The 22802-nt window shown below is 41.5% G+C and overlaps 1 protein-coding gene across 1 annotated transcript in view; it reads right to left on the reverse strand.

Annotated features, from left to right (window-relative positions):
* The window catches only part of grk1b (G protein-coupled receptor kinase 1 b), a 68012-nt gene extending 45468 nt beyond the window's left edge, over positions 1–22544 (reverse strand). The window contains exon 1 of the mRNA XM_039749626.1: positions 21846–22544. Coding sequence (XP_039605560.1) covers positions 21846–22544 — 699 coding nt within the window. The remainder of the gene's footprint in view (positions 1–21845) is intronic.
* Positions 22545–22802: the final 258 nt, after the last annotated feature.

The following is a 22802-nucleotide window of genomic DNA, read 5'->3' on the forward strand; positions in this document are numbered from 1 at the left end:
TGCATTTGACATGGCTTTCTCCACTGCTCCTGCTCACCTTCTCTGAGCTTCTTTTCAGTTTTTTAAAATTGCAAGCTCCTTTGCAGTGAGTAAATATCCCCTAATTAGCAATGGCTAATTCATTGCACTTAAATAACTCAGGCAATCTCCTGTCTTAGCCTCCTTCTCCCTACCTTATCTCTTGTGAACCTCTCCTGGGCCTACACTTGAAAAATACCTCCTCTATATTAAAAGCATTCTGATGCCTTTCTTAGTTATTTTCTCATCAATCAGCAGTCACAACAAGGCCAGGAGTTGATCACATATGCCTTATGTTAGCATGTTTTATTTTATAAGTCAATGACAAAAGTCCATGCCTTTGCTTGGATTTATTCTTTCAGCTCATTTTTACAAAGACAGTGCAGGGTTCGATTGGATCTCTAACAATGGCTTCAGCAGGCTTACTCTGGGTTGGTAGGGAAGGGGAAATAAAATAAACCCTGAACTTTCTGTCCATCTCTCCAAAACAAGTTTAAAATTGGATTCCTTTTACCTACTGCCACCCCATTTTGGCATGGTGGACAGCTGTTTGACTTCCTTCAAGATTTGAAAATGTCACAGTCAGTTGGCATGAACAAATAGTGTAATATTATTGTTCTTCTTCTTTTGGCTGCTCCCGTTAGGGGTTGCCACAGCGGAACATCTTCTTCCATATCTTTCTGTCCTCTGCATCTTGTTCTGTTACACCCATCACCTGCATGTCCTCTCTCACCACATCCATAAACCTTCTCTTAGGCCTTCCTCTTTTCCTCTTCCCTTGCAGCTCTATCCTTAGCATCCTTCTCCCAATATACCCAGCATCTCTCCTCTGCACGTATCCAAACCAATGCAATCTCGCCTCTCTGACGTTGTCTCCCAACTGTCCAACTTGAACTGACCCACTAATGTACTCCTTTCTAATCCTGTCCATCCTCATCACACTCAATGCAAATCTCACCATCTTTAACTCTGCTACCTCCTGCTCGGTCTCCTGATATCTGGTCGGTGTCACCTTCTCCAACCCATATAACATATCTGGTCTCCCTACTGTCCTGTAGACCTTCCCTTTCACTCTTGCTGATAACCGTCTATTAAAAATTACTCCTGACACTCTTCTCCACCCATTCCACCCTGCCTACACTCTTTTCTTCACCTCTCTTCCACAATCCCCATTACTCTGTACTGTTGATCCCAAGTATTTAAACTCCTCCACCTTCACCAACTCTACTCCCTGGATGCTCACCGTTCCACTGACCTCCCTCTCATTCACACACATGTATTCTGTCTGGTTCCTACTGACCTTCATTCCTCTCCTCTCTAGAGCATATCTCCACCTCTCCAGGGTCTCCTCAACCTGCTCCCTACTATCGCTACAGATCACAATGTCATCAGGAAAATAGCATAATATTGTTAAAACCATTTAATTCAGGTCGGTGGTGGTGGGGCTGCCAGAGTACATCCCAGCAGCAGCCAATACTGGGTTGAGTGTCATGCACACATCCACTCAGGAGAAGTTTAGAATGATCAATTAATATGGCAGGCAAGTTTCGAAAATATGGGAGAAACAGGGTGTGATGAACTAGGAGCCTGAAGCACTAAAGAGTTCCAAAGTATGTAGTCCCAAAAATGCTCACTACAGGTGAAATCATCAAACCAGCTAGTAAGGGCAAACAAAGAATCTTTATATATAAAAATATTTATTCTTCACAAGAAGGAAATACTCTGTAACACTGAGAATGCAGTAAGCATATAAACCCTGTTAGCTGCAAATCCAAAATCCCAATATGAAATGAAAAGAACTGTCGAAAAACAGAGCAATAGGTTAAAAAAATTCAGTAAATCATTTAGAATAAGCACACAATTCATCACTCATAAGCTAATTTGAAATGAGCCGCCAGGAACTGAAGGAGACCCTCTGGATTAATAGGGTGGAGTGCAGTTCCTGGTGGTGATTGAGAGGTGGCCTCGCCTCTAGGGGAGCCACCCACAAAACACATGAAATGTAGCACAACCTACATATGTAGTTAAAAGCAAAGACAAAGAATAATGCATGTAATCAACAAAAGTAACATTAACACAATTAAACAGCACAACAAAGAACAAAAAGGACATACAGTCATGGCCGAAATTATCGCCACTCCTGGGATTTTCCCACAAAATGCACCATTTCTCCCAGACAATTGCTGCAATTACAAATGTTTTGGTATACACGTGTTTATTTCCTTTATGTGCATTGGAACAACACAAAGAAACAGAGAAAAAGCCAAATCTGACATCTTGTCACACAGAACTCCAAAAATGGGCCGGACAAAATTATTGGCACCTTTTCAAAATTGTGGGTAAATCTTTTTATTTCAAGTATATGATGCTTGTTTGAACTCACCTGTGGCAAGAAACAGGTGCTGGCAATATAGCAATCACACCTGAAGCCAGTTAAAATGGAGAAAAGTTGACTCAACCTTTCTGTTGTGTGTCTGAGTGTGCCACACTAAGCATGGAGAACAGAAAGAAGAGCAGAGAATTGTCTGAGGACTTGACAGCAAAAATTGTGGAAAAATATCAACAATCTCAAGGCTACAAGTCCATCACCAGAGATCTTCATGTTCCTTTGTCCACTGTGCAACATAATCAAGAAGTTCACAACACATGGCACTGTAGCTAATCTCCTGGACGTAGACGGAAGAGAAAAATTATAAAAGACTGCAACGAAGGATAGTCCGAATGGTGGATAAACAGCCCCAATCAACTTCAAAACATATTCAAGCTGTTCTGCAGACTCAGGGTGCAACAGTGTCAGCTCGAAGTATCCGTCGACATCTGAACGAAATGAAACGCTGTGGCAGGAGAGCCAGGAGGACCCCACTGCTGACACAGAAACATAAAAAAACCAGACTGGAGTTTGCCGAAATGTACTTGAGGAAGCCAAAATCCTTCTGGGTGAATGTCTTGTGGACAGATGAGACCAAGGTAGAGCTTTTTGGTAAAGCTCATCATTCTGCTGCTTACAGAAAACGGAATGAGGCCTACGAAGAAAAGAACACAATACCTACAGTCAAACATGGTGGAGGTTCTAAGATGTTTTGGGATGTTTTGCTGCCTCTGGCAACGGATGCCTTGAATGTGTGCAAGGCATCATGAAATCTGAAGACTACCAAAAGATATTAGGGCGCAATGTAGGGCCCAGTGTCAGAAAGCTGGGTCTGCATCAGAGGTCATGGGTGTTCCAGCAGGACAATGACCCCAAACATACCTCTAAAAGCACAAAAAATGGTTGAAGACAAAGTGCTGGAGAGTTCTGAAGTGGTCAGCAATGAGTCCGGATCTAAATCTGATTGAACACTTCTGGAGAGATCTCAAAATTGCTGTTGGAAGAAGGTGCCCTTCAAATCTGAGAGACCCTGAGCAGTTTGCAAAAGAAGAGTGATCAGAAATTACAGTTGAGAGGTGTAACAAGCTTGTTGATGGTTACAGGAAGCGCTTGATCACAGTTATTTTTTCCAAAGGGCATGCAACCAAATATTAAGTTGAGGGTGCCAATAATTTTGTCCAGTCCGGTGTGACAGATAGGGGGCGCTCTCGCTCCCTTGAACCCCTGTTCAAGACTCCAGACACCAGATAAAAGTCCAATAGTTGACTTTATTAATCTTCCACAGTGCACACAGCACCCTCTCCTCCACTATACTCATAAACAAACCCATAATCAATACAATAATAATCTTCCACTCCCAGACGCGTTGCCCTCCTACCACCCAGCTCAGCTCACCGTCTGGAAGCTCCCACAGTCCTTTTATACTCCCTGACCCGGAAGTGTTCCCAATCCCCAGTCCATGTGATTCTTTATCACTTCTGGGTCAGGTACAAGTCCTTTTCTTCACATCACTTCTGTTGTCGCTCTTCCTATGACGCACTTCCGGGTTATAGGGCACAAATGATTCTTCTGTCCTCCTTGCAGCTTCCTCTTGTGGCCCCTGTGGTATCGAGCAGGGTCGTGTATTAAAACTACATAGTCCTTGATTCCCTTCTGGTCTTCTGGGCACCTCCATGCTGCAGGGAGGGCTCCATCTGGCAGCCTGGGGGTATTGACAAGCCAGCCATATACCACACCGGTTTTGAGTTTTGTGTGAAATGATGTCAGATTTGGCTTTTTTTTCTCTGTTTTTTGTGTTGTTCCAATGCACATAAAGGAAATAAACACGTGTATACCAAAACATTTGCAATTACAACAATTTTCTGGGAGAAATGGTGCATTTTCTGGGAAAATTCCAGGGGTGCCAATAATTTCAGCCATGACTGTAAAACATAAAAAAGAGTCTGAACCCCAGCCCACTGAGCTATAACACAGAGCACCTCAAAGAAGACCCTCACAGACAGCAGGAGAACATGTAAAATTTACACAGACAGTAACCAAGCACAGGATATGAACACTGTGCTAATGTCCTTCTCAGCAAAATCCGCCTTGTGAATCCTGATAATGAGATTCAAATTCATAATGAAAAGAAAAGTACTGGAGGACTAGAAAGTGGCAAATGTGACTCCAATCTTCAAGGGAGAAAACATGGATCCTGAGAATTACTTCTTAAGTCTTACTTTTATACCATGCAAAATTAGAGAAACTATAATAAGATTAGAAAAGAAGCTCTTTGAAAATAACACATTAAATATCATCCAGCATGGTTTTATGAGAGAAAGTTCCTGCCAAGCCAATCTTTTATATTTTTTTGAAATAGACAGTTGGAATAGTTGACCAAAACCTAATTTACTTGTACTTTCAAAAAAAAACTCTTTGACTTACTGTAGTCCCACACCACCAATTAATTCTGAAATTCGAGGCTGTAGGCTGTTTGGCTGCCCCAAACCTTTCTTTGGCTCTTTTGTCGTGATTCTGACAGGGTGTATGTTAACGCAACATTTTCATCATCTAAGCAATCTACAGAAGTGATTAAAAGGCATGCTCCGATTAAATGACGCACTAGTAAGACCACATCTCTGGAGTATTGTCTGCAGTTCTGGTCACCAGACTATAAGAAAGGCATAGCAGCGCTTGAAGCTGTGTAGAAAGCAATCTGGTGTCTCCCAGGACTGTGACAGACACAGAGGATTAAACCCGTTTAGTCTGAAGCAGAGCAGACTGCATGGGGACCTCATCCAGGGCTTCAAAATTCTCAAAGGCGATAATAAAATAGATCCAGCAATATTTTTTCACCTTAAGCATGAATCACATACCCAAAATCACCAGTGGAAGTTAGGACGGAAGCCAGAAAGAACTTCTTTATACAAAGGGGTATGGGAGTTTGGAACAAACTACCAAGACATGTAGTGGGAGTAGAAATCTTCACAACCTTCAACAAGGATCTGGATGAGATATTGGGACAGCTTAGCTATTAGCTAAACATACAGACTGAATGTTCTCCTCTCATTTGTCAAATTTCTTATGTTCTTATGATGAAAGATGTCTAACTGAGCTGCATATGTGGCAAACTCCAATCATTAAAAGTAGGGAAACTTGTTGCAGTTAACTCATATTATCATAACGATTTAGAAATGGAGAAAAAGATCAAATTAACAGCACCATACTGGAATAGAAAATCGTACCTGGAAAGACTCTTGTGACTCAGTGATAAAGCGTCTTAAAAGCACACAAGTTGACTGAAGGTATGGTCCAGTTGGCACTGTCAGTTAAGTGCATTGAACTCACCAAACACACAGGTTCAACTACAGGAATAATCCATTTTGGTTGCTCTGCTGTTGGAAAACTGTTCTCCTTCTATCTTCCTTCTTCTTTCCTATTTGTAAAGGGCACTCTTTATACTGATTCGAGTCAGACGCAAAGCTCCGCCTTCACGGGTGCCACTGCCTACCCAATCAGTTGCTGATAAGATCAGCCATGTGCAAACTTAAAAAGCGTAGAAGCAGGACAAAGGCAAACAAGCAGCTAAAGCCCCATGCATTTCAGCACTGCAGACTGTCCCTATGCGTATGGTTAAAGTTCATCCATCCATCCAGTTTCTAACCCGCTGAATCTGAATACAGGGTCACGGGGGTCTGCTGGAGCCAATCCCAGCCAACACAGGGCACAAGGCAGGAACCAATCCTGGGCAGGGTGCCAGCCCACCGCAGTGGTTAAAGTTTGGTTTATTTAATTATTTTTTGGGTGACACTGCATGACAACTTATTAAGCTTACACCAGCCACCTGTAACATCATCTAGATAAGAAGACCTGATGAAGGTTAGAATGTTCAATACTGGCACGAGAAGCCTGTGGGCCGCTCATATCAGTGCCACATGCCGGATGTGGTTCTCTTGCTGGAGTTTGTCCAGCACTGTTCTATGGTCCATAGAAATTAGTGACCGTGAGTAATGACTTTAAATTGTCCTGATGTGCCATGGAATGCCCTTCCATGCAGGACTGGTTCTTGCCTTTTACCAAATGCCACCATGAGAATTGTGAACCAAATCAGGCAAAGCTCTAGACATGGAAGATTGAGTACATTATGTTGTGTCCACAAATGTTTTGAGGTTATTGCCTCTTCAGCTCTGCCCTGTCACCCATCGCAAGAACTTTCATGGCAGACTGGTAGCAGAGAAACTGCTCATCACACACATTATTTCTTTACTTTGATTTTGAAATCATCTCTTATTTACATGCCACCTGTTTGGTATGCCAGCTTTCCTATATTTCTTTTTTTTTATTTTATTTTATTAATTTTATTACAATCAATACATAGCAATCAAGTTTTTACAAAAAAAAGAATTATGCTAAGAACAGATCGATCCCCACCCTTGAGAGAGAGAGCAAGCCAAACGGTGCAAAATTTAAGGCTTGTAAACCTACCTAATTTAATAAATTCTCTGTGCTTTATAAACTTATTTTTAAAATATTACTGATTAGATCCTGCCATGTTTTGAAAAAAGTCTGTACAGATCCTCTAACTGAGTATTTGATTTTTTCCAATTTCAAATAGTATAACACATCGGTTTCCCACTGACTTAAAAGAGGAGAGTTTGGATTCTTCCAGTTTATCAGAATAAGTCTGCGTGCCAACAGTGTAGTGAATGCAATCACAATTTGTTTGTCCTTCTCCACTTTAAGCCCCTCTGGAAGAACCCCAAACACAGCTGTTAATGGGTTAGGAGGGATTGTGAGTCCAAGGCTGTCTGACAGGTAATTAAAAATTTTTGTCCAGAATGATGTTAATTTGGTGCAGGCCCAGAACATGTGACCTAGTGAGGCTGGGGCTTGGTTGCAACGTTCGCAGGTTGGATCATGTCCTGGAAACATTTTGGAGAGTTTTAGTCGAGACAGATGTGCTCGATATATAATTTTGAGTTGTATAATTGTATGCTTTGCGCATGTGGAGCTCGAGTGAATTCTCTGCATTGCTACTTTCCAATCCTTTTCTGATATATTAATTGAGAGATCTTTTTCCCAGTGTACTCTTGGATCTTTGAAAGGAAGGGATTGTAAAATGATTTTATATATTGTAGAGATGGAGTCTAACTCCTTAAAATTGAGCAATATTTTTTCCGGCGTGGATGAGGGTGCAAGATGAGGAAAATCTGGAAGGTTCTGTTTAACAAAGTTCCTGATTTGAAGATAGTGAAAGAAATGTGTAGCTGGAATGTTACATTTGGAATGTAATTGTTCATAGGATGCAAAGACGTTGTCTATATAAAGACCTCTAAGCAAGTTAATTCCAATTTTTTTCCAGATATTAAAAACTGCGTATGTTTGCGAAGAGCTTTCCTATATTTCATTCTACCACTCTTTCTGGGTGGTGTCAGCATTGAGTTATTTGCAGTAAAAATGAAGCTTCTCCAGGTATAGATGCCCGTTAGTGATTTTTGGGAACAAGGGGCAGAGAGGTTAGAGGTTCTTCTTAACTCAAGGGATCTTGCCCTGCCAATTATGCTTTACCCACATACCATTGGGGAGTCTGAATGTTTACCACATCACAAACACCTACATGATCACTTACTGTACATGATGGGTGGATTAACTCTTTGAGGGCTGAATATTTTTTCCAAAAAACTCAGTTTTCTGAAAAGCACACAAAGCAGTGGTTTCACACATAAATCAACATAAAAGAGCTGTTGCTGTGAGCCGCTGTAGACGTATGTTCAGCATCTCTGGCAGCAGTCTCTGTGCAGATGCATCTCGGTACTCGGCAGGAATGCACGGTGAGCTTGCTGTCTTCGCACAGTAGGTGGGTGGTGGTGGCGGTCGCAGTGTGACACAATATGGTTTGTACATCTTGTCATCATAAGTGGTGGTCCTCCCAGGTGAACGCTGCTGTAGGCGCATCAGCTACACGAACGTGTTGAGCACCACGATCAGCTGGCGACCAATCAGATGATGCTGGTATCTCACTTTCGTTTTCAATTTCCATCTCCAGATCACTTGCATCAAACTCGGAGTACGACAAGTAAGAGTCCTATTTAACAAAATGACGTAAAACGTCCATGGAGTATTTTGCTTTGTACCTTCACTTTGGTCTCTCGCCAGATGCTGATGCCATTTTAGTGGTTGTTTGCTCTTCGCTACTTACACACGCGTAGGGAATTGATGTTAAATCAACAAAGCATTTGTGACGGTTAGGCTGGGGGTTGTTTGAAAGACCTTGACTTAAGGGTGTTTGGTGCGAGGACACTGTGTGCTATGTGGGACAACTTATTTAATGTGTGTGTTTTGAAACTCTTGTTGTCTACCTGTTTGTGTCAGAGGTTACCTGCCACACTATGTAACTATGTAATATAGTTTTGTCACAGTTTACAGCTGGTTACTGTCCTCTACTCCTGAATTTTGACAAAAGTCGACATCGAGTCGAGTTAAAAGATTTAAATTGACCTGGTATGAGTGAATGTGGCTCTGTGAGTAAGTGAGAAACTTGGCTACAGGCTGGCATCAGATCCAGAGTTCGATCCCATGTTATGCCTATCACTGTCATGTTGACATAAAGACATTTGGAAAATAAATGAATGAATAAAGCCTAGGAGGAACAGCACAGTTGCCACAGTTGCTTGCTTTGCAGGTCCAGGACCCGGGGCTTCCACTCACTGTTGAATTGAGTTTGCACATTCTACCAATTTTTGTACACATGACTGACACCCCATCTAGGACTAGATCCCCCTATGTGCTAATGGAATTGTCTTCGGTCCCCTGCAGTGCTAAATTGGATTAAGCATGTTTGGAAAATGAGTACATGGATAATATTAAAGTAGTGCAAAAGTAGAGTTTTCAAGTAATGTACGTTAGATTGCACTGGGTAACAAAATGTAACTCTTTTTTGTCACATCAATCAAATGACAAACCTTCTATTATTTTGAATATTAAAAATCTAATCATACTTTATCTGTCATACAGACTTGGGCATATTTGTGGCAGATAAAGTGTAATGTAAGTAAATGCAAAGTATTACATGTAAGAAGTAAAAATATTAGGTTTGAATTGACAATGGGACGTCTGAAAAATTAAAAGCACTTAGTATGAACAGGATTTAGGAGTCATAGTGGACTCTTATCAACTGCTAGACAGTGTTCAGAAAGAAAGCTAACAGAATGTTAGGTTATATAGCACCCTGATGTTTAGAGTACATGTCTAAGAAGTGATTTATAACACACTGGTGAGGCCTCATCTGGAGTACTGTGTGCAGTTTTGGTCTCCAGACTACAAAAACAACATAGCAGGGCTAGAAAAGGTCCAGAGAAGAGCGACTAGGCTGACTCCAGGGCTATGGGGGATGAATTATGAGGAAAGATGAAAAAAGCTGAGCCTTTACAGTTTAAGAAAATGAACATTAAGTGAAGACATGATTGAAGCATACAGTGGATAGAGATGGTTATTTTAAAATAAGTTCATCAAGAACACGGGGACACAGTTGGAAACTTGTTAAGAGCAAATTTTGCACAAACATTAGGAAGTTTTGTTCACAAAGAGAACCATAGACATTTGGAAGAAGGGGCCGAGTAGTGCAGTAGACAGTAGGCACTGAAGGTCATACAAAACTCCAGTTGATGTTATTTTTGATGAATTATGTGGGCAGCATTGGAAAGCTTTGTTGGCCTGAATGGCCCGCTCTTGTCCAGATTATTACCGTGTTCTAATCAGGCAGGGATTTAAAGTGACACACTGCAATTGCTCTGTCCTGGGTATGACGTTAACCTGCACCCACAACTGGGCGTCCAGTGGATCAAATTTGATGAAATTGGGCACATTCTTCATTCTTTTCTTTATTTATTTATTCTTTATTCTTCAAGGAAATTTGTCAGAACAGTTCAGCTTTCATTGAGATATCTCAGCTATAGTGCATTGTACACATTTTCAAATTCTCCACTTGAAAAGCAGTGGCAAATATCACATACGCATCTATCTTAAAACAAACACAGGTTTTAGAAGACTTCAACTACAATTAGTTTACTAATAAGTGAGTATTTATGAGTATTTTTTGGAATTTTCATGCTTGGAACCTCTTGAAATAATGACAAACTAATAATGATAGTAATTCCCTCTGTGGTCATTTTTGAGTATTTTAGGGACTTTCGTGCTTCAAACCTCAGAATGTTCAAATATGGTTTGTCAAAGGGCTAAAAACAACGACATAGGAATCAACATCAGAGACTGAGACACATTGTTAATTGAGAGAGACGACGAGAGAGACTATTTCATCCTGACTACTGAGAATAGATAGATAGATAGATAGATAGATAGATAGATAGATAGATAGATAGATAGATAGATAGATAGATAGAAAAGGCATTATATAGATAGATAGATAGATAGATAGATAGATAGATAGATAGATAGATAGATAGATAGAAAAGGCACTATATAGATAGATAGATAGATAGAAAAGGCACTATATAGATAGATAGATAGATAGATAGATAGATAGATAGATAGATAGATAGATAGATAGATAGATAGATAGATAGAAAAGGCACCATATAGATAGATAGATAGATAGATAGATAGATAGATAGATAGATAGATAGATCTTTATTTGTCCCCAGGATGAAATTTTGCTTTTTACAGAAGTTCTTCAAATAAATACATAAATAAATATGTTGTGGATAAATACATATAAACACATAGGCACTATGGTCTGAACAAACACCAGAATGACAAAAAAAATTAAAACCAAAGAAAATATCTGACTTGGCTGTCACAGTCCCAGTGAGGTATTATGTAGACATATTGCTGTTGGTGTAAAGGAGCCCCCATAGTGTTTTTTAACATACTTCTGCTGAATAATTCTTTGGCTGAATGTCCTCATTGTTAGTGTGCCAGAGAGAGAGGATGTGCAGCACTGTTCATAGTGCCACTCAGGTTTTATAATCGAGCTGGCCCTTTTAATTAGCCTGTTGATGTGATGGGCCTCTCCTGAAGAGATGTTACTAGCTCAGCACACCACAATATAGAAAAATCACATTGACCATTACAGCATTGTGGAAGCTGTGAAGGAAGAAGAGTCTGCTCTGCCCCTTCTTCTATAGTTCCTCCATGTTCCGACACCAGTCCAACCGGTTATTGATGTGGACCCTAAGTACTTGTAGGAGTGGACCACCTCTACATTCACTCATTGAATAGTGACCAGACATAGAGACATGCAGACAATTCTCTTTGCACCAAGAAGCAATGTGCCCCCTGAATCCTCTCCTCTGTCTCACCCCCTTTATCAGTACACCCCATAAGGGCAAAATCACCTGAGAATTTCTGCAAGTGCCATGACCTGGTGTTATATTTATAGTCAGAGGCATACAGAGTGAAGTGAAAAGGAGACAGGGCTGCTCCTTGTGGTGCTCCAGTGTTGGTATCAGAATCACAGTCCTTGAGTCTCACAAACGACGGTAATATAACATATGTGTCATGCAAATTGCTGAATAACAAAGCCTCCAAGGACACCATCCACACTTGACAGTAAGCTTTTTTAAGACTGTACATATCCAGACTTTGCTATCTAGTTCTATTATACTTTTTTCTTTTCTTATTATTATACTTTTAGTAAATACCGCATTGTTTTTACATGTCTATACTTTGTCTGTATTTCTAGAGTAACTGACACCCAGTGCATGGTAGATTGCCAATTTGCTCATCTTTGCAGGTTTATCAAGGCCGAAAGTTCAAACCTCAATATGAAGAGCAAGTGTAGTAGAAGTAACACATCATTGGTTGGTAAAGGGCATCTGACAAAAAAGTATCCAAGTTTTCATGTGTCTTAACGATACCCGTATGTTGCTAGTGCTGGAGATAGTGAGTCCATATGTGGAGTACTGATGAGTGACAGGCATTGTAGGCATCACCCAATGAGTACTTCTGTGGATGGGATCCTATGTGGAGTAGTACAGATTGACTGGTAGTTAGGCATCACTCATACGTAATTGTGTGAATAGGATGTGTGTGTGCATGTGTGTATGTGTTATGGTTCGACAACAGACCAATCTAGCAATCAGTGCTGCAAGTCTCACTCCTCTCTTGATACTACAGATATATTGATTGTGCTACACAACATACACTGCAAATAAATGGCCCCACTGCTCTTGTCTGCTGGCCAGCAATAATTTTACTGTTTACAACTCCATATTTCCAAGCGATTGATTGGTTAAGTGAGTTTAATTTTTAATTATTAAGATTATTTTTTAATTAAGAAATATATGAACTAAAGGCCTCTACTTGCTGGTGTATATGTTTGAAATGCCATAGGAAAACTTTACTACTCAAAGGTTGATCTTTGATGCCTTGTAAAAAGTTAAAGTGATTCTCATTTACATTTCATTTAAGAATCAACAACGTCACAGATATTTCTACTAAATTTTCTTAGGAAACATAACATCAGACAAAAATGAGACATGTGATACAACTAAAGCTAAAGGAGTCAAAATTAAGAATTTCTTTGGAAGAGCATGTTAGGCTTTGTGAGATGTCTTTCTAGTCTCTTTCAGGACCATCTTTTTCCTTATTATTGGACTGATGCCTTTATCCAAGGTGGCTTACAACATACGATCAGTTCCATTTCTTTTGTTTTTCCAGTTGGAGCACAGGCAGATGAAGTGACTTGCTTATTGTCACACAATGGTGTCAGAAGTGGGATTTGAACCCACAACCTCAGGGTTTGAAATCTAAAGTCTTAACCGCTGCCTGTCTTTGTTTCTAGAGTGACTATGATCTAATTGGAGCACAACAATATAAATTAGAGCAAGTAATAGTAATATTCAGAAGCAAGGACTACAGTTTTGTAATCATAATAAAGTGTTTTATTACCACAAACAACTGCCCATAGATTTCATCATATATTACTAAGCACACAATGAAATGACTTTCAAATTGAGAAAACAATTTCAAGACACTACTGAGTCCATCGTCTGACTTTGCTGAGATGTCGCTTGTGAGGATACCGGGGTGTTTTGTCTCAGGAGAAAAACCTGAGAAGCGTGAGACCAAAGAAGAAGTCTCCGTTTCATTTCTTTTTGATCTCATTGTTGTCTTGGAGATACCAAAAAGATATTTAGGAGATCTCTTTTTTTGATTTTTCGTTCCTATGGGATGGCACGGTGCTAATGTAAGGCTTACTTGTTCTGCACCTGAATCCATGTTCATGGTTATTGGTGATTACTTCCTTATTAAAATACTGAAAGGAGGACATGTGGGTGTCATAGCTAAGCTTCCTGAGTAGTACATGTTTGCATGAGTTTAGAGAGTAATGTAAGAGTAAAGGGTGGCACAGTGGCACAGTGGGTAGTGCTGCTGTCTCGCAGTTAGGAGTCTGTGGTGTAAGGATCCACAGCTCGTGGAGAAAAGGCCATTCATTTTAATTAAATAATCACCGCACCCGAGGCGGCTTCGTGAGGGGGGCGTTGTTGTAGCGAGCCGCGGGGCGGTCGTCGATGTGGGCGTTTCTCACCGTGTGCACAGGTGAGGAACTGCCCACATTCGTGATTGTTCCCGTGGCTAATGCTACAGCTGTGATGGCCCCTCACGGTTTTAAAAAGAAGCGAGTCGGTTGTGGAGGGTGTAAAAAAGGAGATGAGGAAAGAGGACGGAGGTTACAGGGAGCGAGGAAGCAGGCGGTGCGTGAGTGTGGTGAGCGCGCGATCGAGCGCTCGTGGGCAGCTGCGAGGAAGCTGGGTGTTAGGCCGACACCCAGGCGTTTGAGTTGAGGTTGCTCCCGCTGAGTGACCAGGTAGCGGAGTGCCTAGAGGAAAGCGACGAGCCGCAGAAGGCCGTGGAAAGGCAGCGGAAGTCGGGAGGCTTGGTGGTGGAGTCCCCAATGTGTGCGTCCTCGCTACTGGGGTAATCAAGTCTCGGGGACTGGGATGAGTGCCAGACCGAAGCCAGGGATCGGGAGGTCTCCAGTCTCGAATGTGTGATGTAGGAGGGCAGCTGCAGAGAGCGTCTTGCCTGCTGCTAAGCCCAAACGGGATAAGCAGGTGAGACGCTAACAGAAACGCTAATAAACGATGCACCGGATTTGTTATTGTTTTAAAGACTGCTTCCATGAGAAGATTCTAACCTCTGGTTTTAAGGATGTGTTTTTTTTTCTATTTATTGGTTTTATCCCCCACGTTCTTATATTGGATTATTTAATGAAGAACTTTTGGAGCACTGCACTTTACATGAACACTGTTTATTTTGTTGACTGTTTTTAAATAAAAGCACTGTTTTCACTTTTAACCATCCCCTTGTTCAGATGCTCAATTATTGCCTTCACTGACTAGCTCACTCGGTAACATTATCGACGGTGTTGGGTTCAAGGGTTCCCAAACATCAAAGGGAGCGTGGAGCCAGAACCCACATCGTCACAGAGACCCAGGTTCGCTTCATTGCATGTTCTCCCCGTGTCTGCGTGGGTTTCCTCCCACAGTCCAAAGACATGTAGGTTAGGTGCATTAGCAATTCTAAATTGTCTCTAGTGTGTGTACCCTGAGGTGGGCTGGCACCCTGCCGGGGGTTTGTTTCCTGGGATTGGCTCCAGCAGACCCCTGTGACCCTGTAGTTACGATATAGCAGGTTGGATAATGGATGGATGGATGTAAAAGAATTAATAGTCTGGTTACTTTTACACAGGAAGCAATGACTAAAGTAATCCTTTTACATTTTGAAAGAATTAGTAATTTGTAATGGATTACATTCTTTGAGTAACTGTAACTGCTCTGCTGGTGAGTCGGGATCAATCTGTTAAGAGTTAAAGACTTCACATCTCAAAGGTCTGACTGACATTAAGATGAAGTGAAGCTGACAGAAGAAAGTGTCGGCCCACCTCACTATAATGACTCAATGATATAAATCTTATCAATATAACAGGAGAGAAAGGCCAATGTGAACAGATCACAGGTGAACATCCTTTTGAAAAGAAATGAAAACCTTGTTTCTTTTCTGACCATTGAAGTGCTAAAGACAGCCATGTAATAGTAATTAAGATTACCGTGGACTTGGATGTGTGGTATTGCTATAGGAGGAAAGAAAAATGGGAAAGGTTTCAAAAAATAAGGCACCATTGCATTTAAAAATCTGGGAACACTACTGCATTTTCGGTAAGAGACCTCCAGGTGAAGAGTCTAATTTGTGACTAAGGAGAAAAACAGGGTTCAGTGTTAATGATGAAAGGTGAGTGGGAATCGAGAAAGGGCTTTACCATAAAATTACCGTAGACACATTCAGCGTCTTGAAGACACATGTTGTGGGCTGATTATTTGGTTTTCACTGAGAGAAACTTGTACCCCAATGTGTAGAAGAAAACCAATTCAGTGCCAGCGGGTACCTTCTCACTTGGATTTGCCCTGTCCTATTAAACTGCAAACCCAAGAAAGTACCAGAAACAATCTAGCCTTAGGTTTTTATTGGCGGAGAATGGGAATAATAAAACCCACAGCATTTTAGATTTATTTTAGGTATGTTTGGGAATGCATAGATAACAGACAGGAACAAACAGAACTTCATTCTAAACAACACCACACTGCAGGTTTGCTCTGTTCTTCAACAAACCCAAAGCCAAACAGTAGCTATGTCTATCAAACACACGTTAAGTGGCACCCATAACCCAACACACAGCACTTAATATACTGTACAGTGCCATAGAAGAATATAAAATAAAACAAAATTAAACAAACAGATGTAGTCTGTAGCTTAGCCACTGCTGCCTGCAGCTAACAAAGTCTGGTGGCGCTTGCACACAAGTCAAAGGAGGTACAAAAGCGTGGGGTCTCTCTTTATCTCATTGGGGAGGCCCAGACTGCCACTGTACCCTAGAAAGGAATGGACACTGGGTCTCTTGACATTGTACTGTGCGAGTCCAAGCATTCACATGCAGTGGATGACCTATCTCCACTCAGGCGAAAAGATAAGTTGACCTTTGCTGGGCAGGATCAGCGGCAGGAGTTCCCATCATGCTTCACGTCTTGCAGGTCGTGAGTGCCAGGAGTGGGGGCTGTGTTATGCATGCCACAGGCCAGAACATGGCTGGAGATTCTGCTTGTGCATGGCAAGGACAGGTGCCATGATATGGCAATGGCACAGTTTCTTCTCATCAAATTCTTGTTTATATATTTCAGAGCCATGGACTAGATGACATCGACAGCCTGTCCTGGAGGAAGACAAGCCTCACGGGATGGGACACTTCACCTCACAAAGTTTAGCTGAGGTAGGGGCCATGTGACTGGCTGCTGGTACTCTTACCCCCCTGAGATATCATCATAATGGAAGGACCGGGGAAGGGAGTGCATGCATAGGGCGTTATCTCCCCCGGATCTCTAGGTGACAGCTGCCATGGGTTGCTACAACACCCTGGATTCCCCCAGGGCATGCTGGGACTTAGAGTTTGTGGGCTCAGCCCTGTAGGGTTCCTGGGGGTGCTGCCAGGGGTAGCTTCAGGGACTGAAACAAAGTTGGGTTCCTGTCTCACCCAGTAGTGCTTCCGAACAGAAGTACTCCCAGGTGTGTCGTAAATGAAACCCGCTGCTGCAGTTCTAGGAGTCCGAGTTGGGAGGAAGGAGATGAAGTTTGCTGGGAAGAGTGGAAGCAGAATAAGAGAGAAAGAAAAGAAGAAGGAAAATAAAGAGAGAAGAAAAAAGGCATTGCTCTGTGCTTTTTTGATTGTACTGTGCTTTTGGTTGCTAGAAATGCATGGGAAGAGGTTCCCACAGCAAAATAAAAAGCCTTTGTTTGCAGAGACTTGTGGCGGGTTTTGGAGAGCTGGAGCACATCCATCAGTCCACAAAGGCTACTAAAATAATGTTGTTAATGCACTATGAATTTAATATTTAACTAACAAAACTCTTTGCCTTATCTAAAGTAAAAGTGTACCGCGGCTGATGTGGGATATTGACGGTGCAGAACACACATATCCAAAGGCAGATGTCAAACCAGTGGTTCACCGACAAAAGCTCGATAGACATATGCGCCCCAACAAACTCGCTACGGACAAATGAGCGCCAACAAGCCCGCTAATTGGTTTTTGAGAAATGCGCCGACAAAATCGCGAGAGAGGCCAAGAGAGTTGGGCGCGTGCGTGCGCATTATGTACACATTATGTATGTGCCAAGTTATAACTGTTATAACTGCTGATGGCATGCCGCGAACAAATAACTCAGTCGAGGGTTGGCATAACGCGTCGTATACAAAGCAGAATTACCAGCAGTCAGGCGGCCAGCAAGTCTAAATACGCTCAACTATCAAGACGTCTTGCTGCAATTCTTCCTACATATGCAGGGCGTGATCTTAAGGACTATCTGCGTGCCGTGCTGATGCCATGCCGCGTCTCATAATATTGACTTCTAAAATAAACATTATTATATACACTCACCTAAAGGATTATTAGGAACACCATACTAATACGGTGTTTGGCCCCCTTTCGCCTTCAGAACTGCCTTAATTCTACGTGGCATTGATTCAACAAGGTGCTGAAAGCATTCTTTAGAAATGTTGGCCCATATTGATAGGATAGCATCTTGCAGTTGATGGAGATTTGTGGGATGCACATCCAGGGCACGATGCTCCCATTGCACCACATCCCAAAGATGCTCTATTGGGTTGAGATCTGGTGACTGTGGGGGCCATTTTAGTACAGTGAACTCATTGTCATGTTCAAGAAACCAATTTGAAATGATTCGAGCTTTGTGACATGGTGCATTATCCTGCTGGAAGTAGCCATCAGAGGATGGGTACATGGTGGTCATGAAGGGATGGACATGGTCAGAAACAATGCTCAAGTAGCCTGTGGCATTTAAATGATGCCCAGTTGGCACTAAGGGGCCTAAAGTGTGCCAAGAAAACATCCCCCACACCATTACACCACCACCACCACCAGCCTGCACAGTGGTAACAAGGCGTGATTGATCCATGTTCTCATTCTGTTTACGCCAAATTCTTACTCTACCATTTGAATGTCTCAACAGAAATTGAGACTCATCAGACCAGGCAACATTTTTCAGTCTTCAACTGTCCAATTTTGGTGAGCTTGTGCAAATTGTAGCCTCTTTTTCCTATTTGTAATGGAGATGAGTTGTACCCGGTGGGGTCTTCTGCTGTTGTAGCCCATCCGCCTCAAGGTTGTGCGTGTTGTGGCTTCACAAATGCTTTGCTGCATACCTCGGTTGTAATGAGTGGTTATTTCAGTCCAAGTTGCTCTTCTATCAGCTTGAATCAGTCGGCCCATTCTCCTCTGACCTCTAGCATCAACAAGGCATTTTCGCCCACATGACTGCCGCATACTGGATGTTTTTCCCTTTTCACACCATTCTTTGTAAACCCTAGAAATGGTTGTGCGTGAAAATCCCAGTAAGATTGTGAAATACTCAGACCGGCCCGTCTGGCACCAACAACCATGCCACCCTCAAAATTGCTTAAATCACCTTTCTTTCCCATTCTGACATTCAGTTTGGAGTTCAGGAGATTGTCTTGACCAGGACCACACCCCTAATGCATTGAAGCAACTGCCATGTGATTGGTTGATTAGATAATTGCATTAATGAGAAATTGAACAGGTGTTCCTAATAATCCTTTAGGTGAGTGTATGCTTTAAACTAGTAATTCATATTTAATGAAACTTTCGCGATTTTGTCGGCGCGTTTTAATCGGCGCTATTATGTCTATCGCGCAAATGTCGGGTCACACAAACGGGTGAATTCTTGATGTGAAGTATTGAGCTCAATCAGTCTGAAAAAAAAATTTCTGCACAGGTAATCAGCTTAATAATCTAACATTAACACCAGTGCTATTTTCTCCATTATATATTTAGTACACATGTGCATGTAATTTATATATACTAGCCTGTAGTATATTGTCTACTTTATTTTGTTTTTATTAAATTATTATTACTTATATAGTAGTTATTTATTGGAAAGATTACCCTTTTGGTAAAAATGAAAAAAGTACCAGAAACAAAACATATTACACAAAAAGAAACCACATACATAAAGAGAGAAAAACATAAAACCATGTACAGTAAGTGAAATTTATAACTCCATATTATATGCAATCCCTCAAAGGCAGCGATTGAACTTGACATGTTTTAATGTAGCTCTGCAGAGGAAGTATCAGCAAGCTCTTCAAAAGCTGTGAGCACGTCATCAAAAGGCTCACCGGACCAGTGGACAGTGGGCATACGAGTTGCCTCTGAGGCTAAGAGGGGTGAGCAAAGGGACAAAGCAGCTGGGAGATGCCAGCAAAATGGTCACAAAGTGGCGTGTCTGTAAACGCTGATCTTGGAGCTGCTTTTTCACTGGCTTCTTCAGTAGTACCAGCCCTTTGGACAGCTGAGCACATGTATGAGTTATAAGGTTTCTGCAGTTAGTACGACAGTGGTGTGCCTTGGGATGTTTTCGGTTACAAAAAGTGTGCCGCCAAAGAAAAAAGGGTGGGAAACAGTGCTCAAGCTGCACCCCTGGGAAGTTGGTCTTTCCAGCATCCTGGCAAACATAAATAAGGAATATCTGGCAAATAAAGTCAGATGATGACTTGAATGTTAGTGCATTTGTTGGCAAAGTTTAATCATGCCAACCACAATTACAGTGCATTACTGTCCAGGAAAACATTTTACAATATCATCAAAAACTTATTTTTCAGTCCATTTTCATTATGTAGATTTTAATTATGTAAAACACATGCATTACAAATGTATACGCATATTTTATATAAAATGTTGTTGTTAAGTATTCTTTGTTGTGACCAAATGTGCCAAGATGGAGGTGCTCTGTGGCACAGAGAGTGCTGTGAACTAAAATGCACTTACAGAGATCTTTTGTTACCTAACCCCACAAATTACAGACTGTCAATATTAGTTTTTAGAAAGGGGCTAGCTGGGGTACCCAGCACTGCATATGGTGGAATAAAGTGCAGGGGCAATCACTAAAATAAATTCCCCAGGAGGAAATATTTGGTCCCTAAACCAAAATTTCACTGACTAAGCCCACCACAGGAAGCAACTTGTCATACCTGTGCCATGGTATACAAATGCCTCCTAGGGCACCTCTCTAATAAAAGTGCAGATGTTTTCATTGAACAAAGTTCACCAGAGAGAAAAAAATTCAAAACGAAATATAGCCTTTGGTCTTCATCTGTTCAAATGAGGAATCAATGTTGAGTTTGATGGCGAGAGGTTAAATGGTGCAGAATTGCATACTGGACAAAGAAACACATAAACGCACATTACATTTTATAGATTAGAAGGTTTGCTGACATTGTCTATTGGCATTTAATTGCAGGCATTGCAAGCATATGTTCATAAACATTATTATTTTATTGTACCAATAATTTACGTATCTATTCCAGTCAGTTTCTTTTTGAATTAGTTAATGACGTATGTGGAATATTATGGGGTGACTGGTGACCACTCGAGATTTTGTCTGGCTAGGATATCTATATGTATGTGTGTGGAGAGAATTCTATGTGGAATATTGTGCGGCGACTGTCTAACTGACATCACCCAAGACTTTATCTGTGTTTGTGTTAATCTTGAAGGGCAGGAGCAGCTGAACCCAGTAAACATCCCTGGTAAGTCTCACAAACTTTACCATATTACAGATGCAAATGGTCAACCATCACCCTTTTATAATTATAATTGTAATTATTAATAATAATAATTGAACTTTTTTCTTTTATAATTCAAAATGATCAAATTTAACAAGCATTCACCCCATGCTATGACTTTGCAGGTCATCTAATAGGGTGACCACAAGAGGCAATCCACCTGAGGACACTTTAGAGGTCTGGGATTGTTTTAGAAGAAATCTGCTTATCTACTTAAAGTCCTAAAGTGGACAGGTGTATGCTGGAGCAGAAACTTAAAGGCCAAAGTAATGTTATGACATAATTCTAGGAAGATGCACTGTACATGTGAGGAATAAAAAGATCTGAGAGCTTAAATGTTTCCAGGAACACAGTAAAATTCATCTGTAACAAATTGAATCTTTTATATTGAGCATCGCAACAAGGTGGATCCTACTCAGGGGATTGGTTTCTAATCCAACAGGCATCTTGAAAGAGCTCCAGAGTTCAGGTGATTGAGATGGAAGTGCCCATACACAGGAAAACAGCATTTCATTGGTGCATTTCCTCTGATAGAGAGACTATGCAGAAGGAATTCCTGGAAAAAGCCCCTTTGTGGTACACCTGGAGATTTCTGTTAGGCATGTGACAAAAGCTTTTGTGGTCTGGTGAAATGAAGATGGGCAAATTTGGCATGAACAGACTGAACTACATTTAATGCAAACCAAACACTATGAATCATTTGTGTTGCATTACCTCCTCCTTGAACTGTGGTAGGACACGGTGGTACTATAGGGGCGCTTGCTTGTGAAAAAATGCAAAATGTGGATTTTAACCTCAGCTAGGCACATACCTCATATCCATTGCGTTTCTTCAGCCGCTTCTTGTTGAGCTTCTTGTTGGCATACATCTTCCCCGTAGCCTTCATCTGACAGGCATGCACCTCTCCAAATCCTCCTTTTCCAAGGACACGGAAGTCCATGAACCACTCTTCGGTCACAGACTGGGACTCTAGCCACTTAAACTGGAGAAAACGTAGAAAGTAAAGACTTGCCTTGAAGCTTTCTAGTGCATTTCCTTCCAAATATTTAAGCAGAAGCTGCTCACTCTCCTTAAAGAGGTCACTGCGGCAATGTTTGTGGTCCTCCTTCACTCGTGTCACTGCTTTCTCATCCAGAAAACTACAGAAGGTCTTACTGCTGGAGTCATAATACCTGTTGACTATCCTCTGTGATCTTTTTGGCCGATCCTTTTCTTCGGCCGAGTTGTAATCCTCAATTTCCTTCCAGAGGTTTGCAGCACTCTTAAAAGTCTCCTCAGATGATAAGAATTCCTGAAATAGTCTTTTTCCAATTGGTTGTTTGATACATAGCTGATCAAATGACGTGTTCACTGTGTTCTTTAGATGATCGCACTGCGTGATGTGTGGAAGCTTCAGCCTAGCACGCATTTTCTTGTCGCGCATAGTTGCTGCTGCATTGCCATCGACGCTACCACGTGCTGCTACGTATGCAGAGTTGGCAACCACGGTTTCCAAACCTCCAATATCCATGTTAGTGAAGCTTGGATCCTGGAAGTGAAAAGAAAGAAGGGAATGTAAGTAATAAAGTAACAGACAAGCTGGATTTCAAGTCTCTGGTTTCTGGCACAGACTATGTTTGATTTGAACATATGCTAGTCTCTAGGTCTGTTTAGGCCCCATGTAAGAGGATGAGGAGAAGTGGCCATTCAGGCCAACATGGCTCATCAACTCTTATTCACTTAATGTATCAAAAATATCTTTGGGCTCCAAGGTACTTTAAACAGCTAC

The sequence above is a fragment of the Polypterus senegalus genome, chromosome 3 (assembly GCF_016835505.1).
Source record: "Polypterus senegalus isolate Bchr_013 chromosome 3, ASM1683550v1, whole genome shotgun sequence".
NCBI lineage: Eukaryota > Metazoa > Chordata > Cladistia > Polypteriformes > Polypteridae > Polypterus > Polypterus senegalus.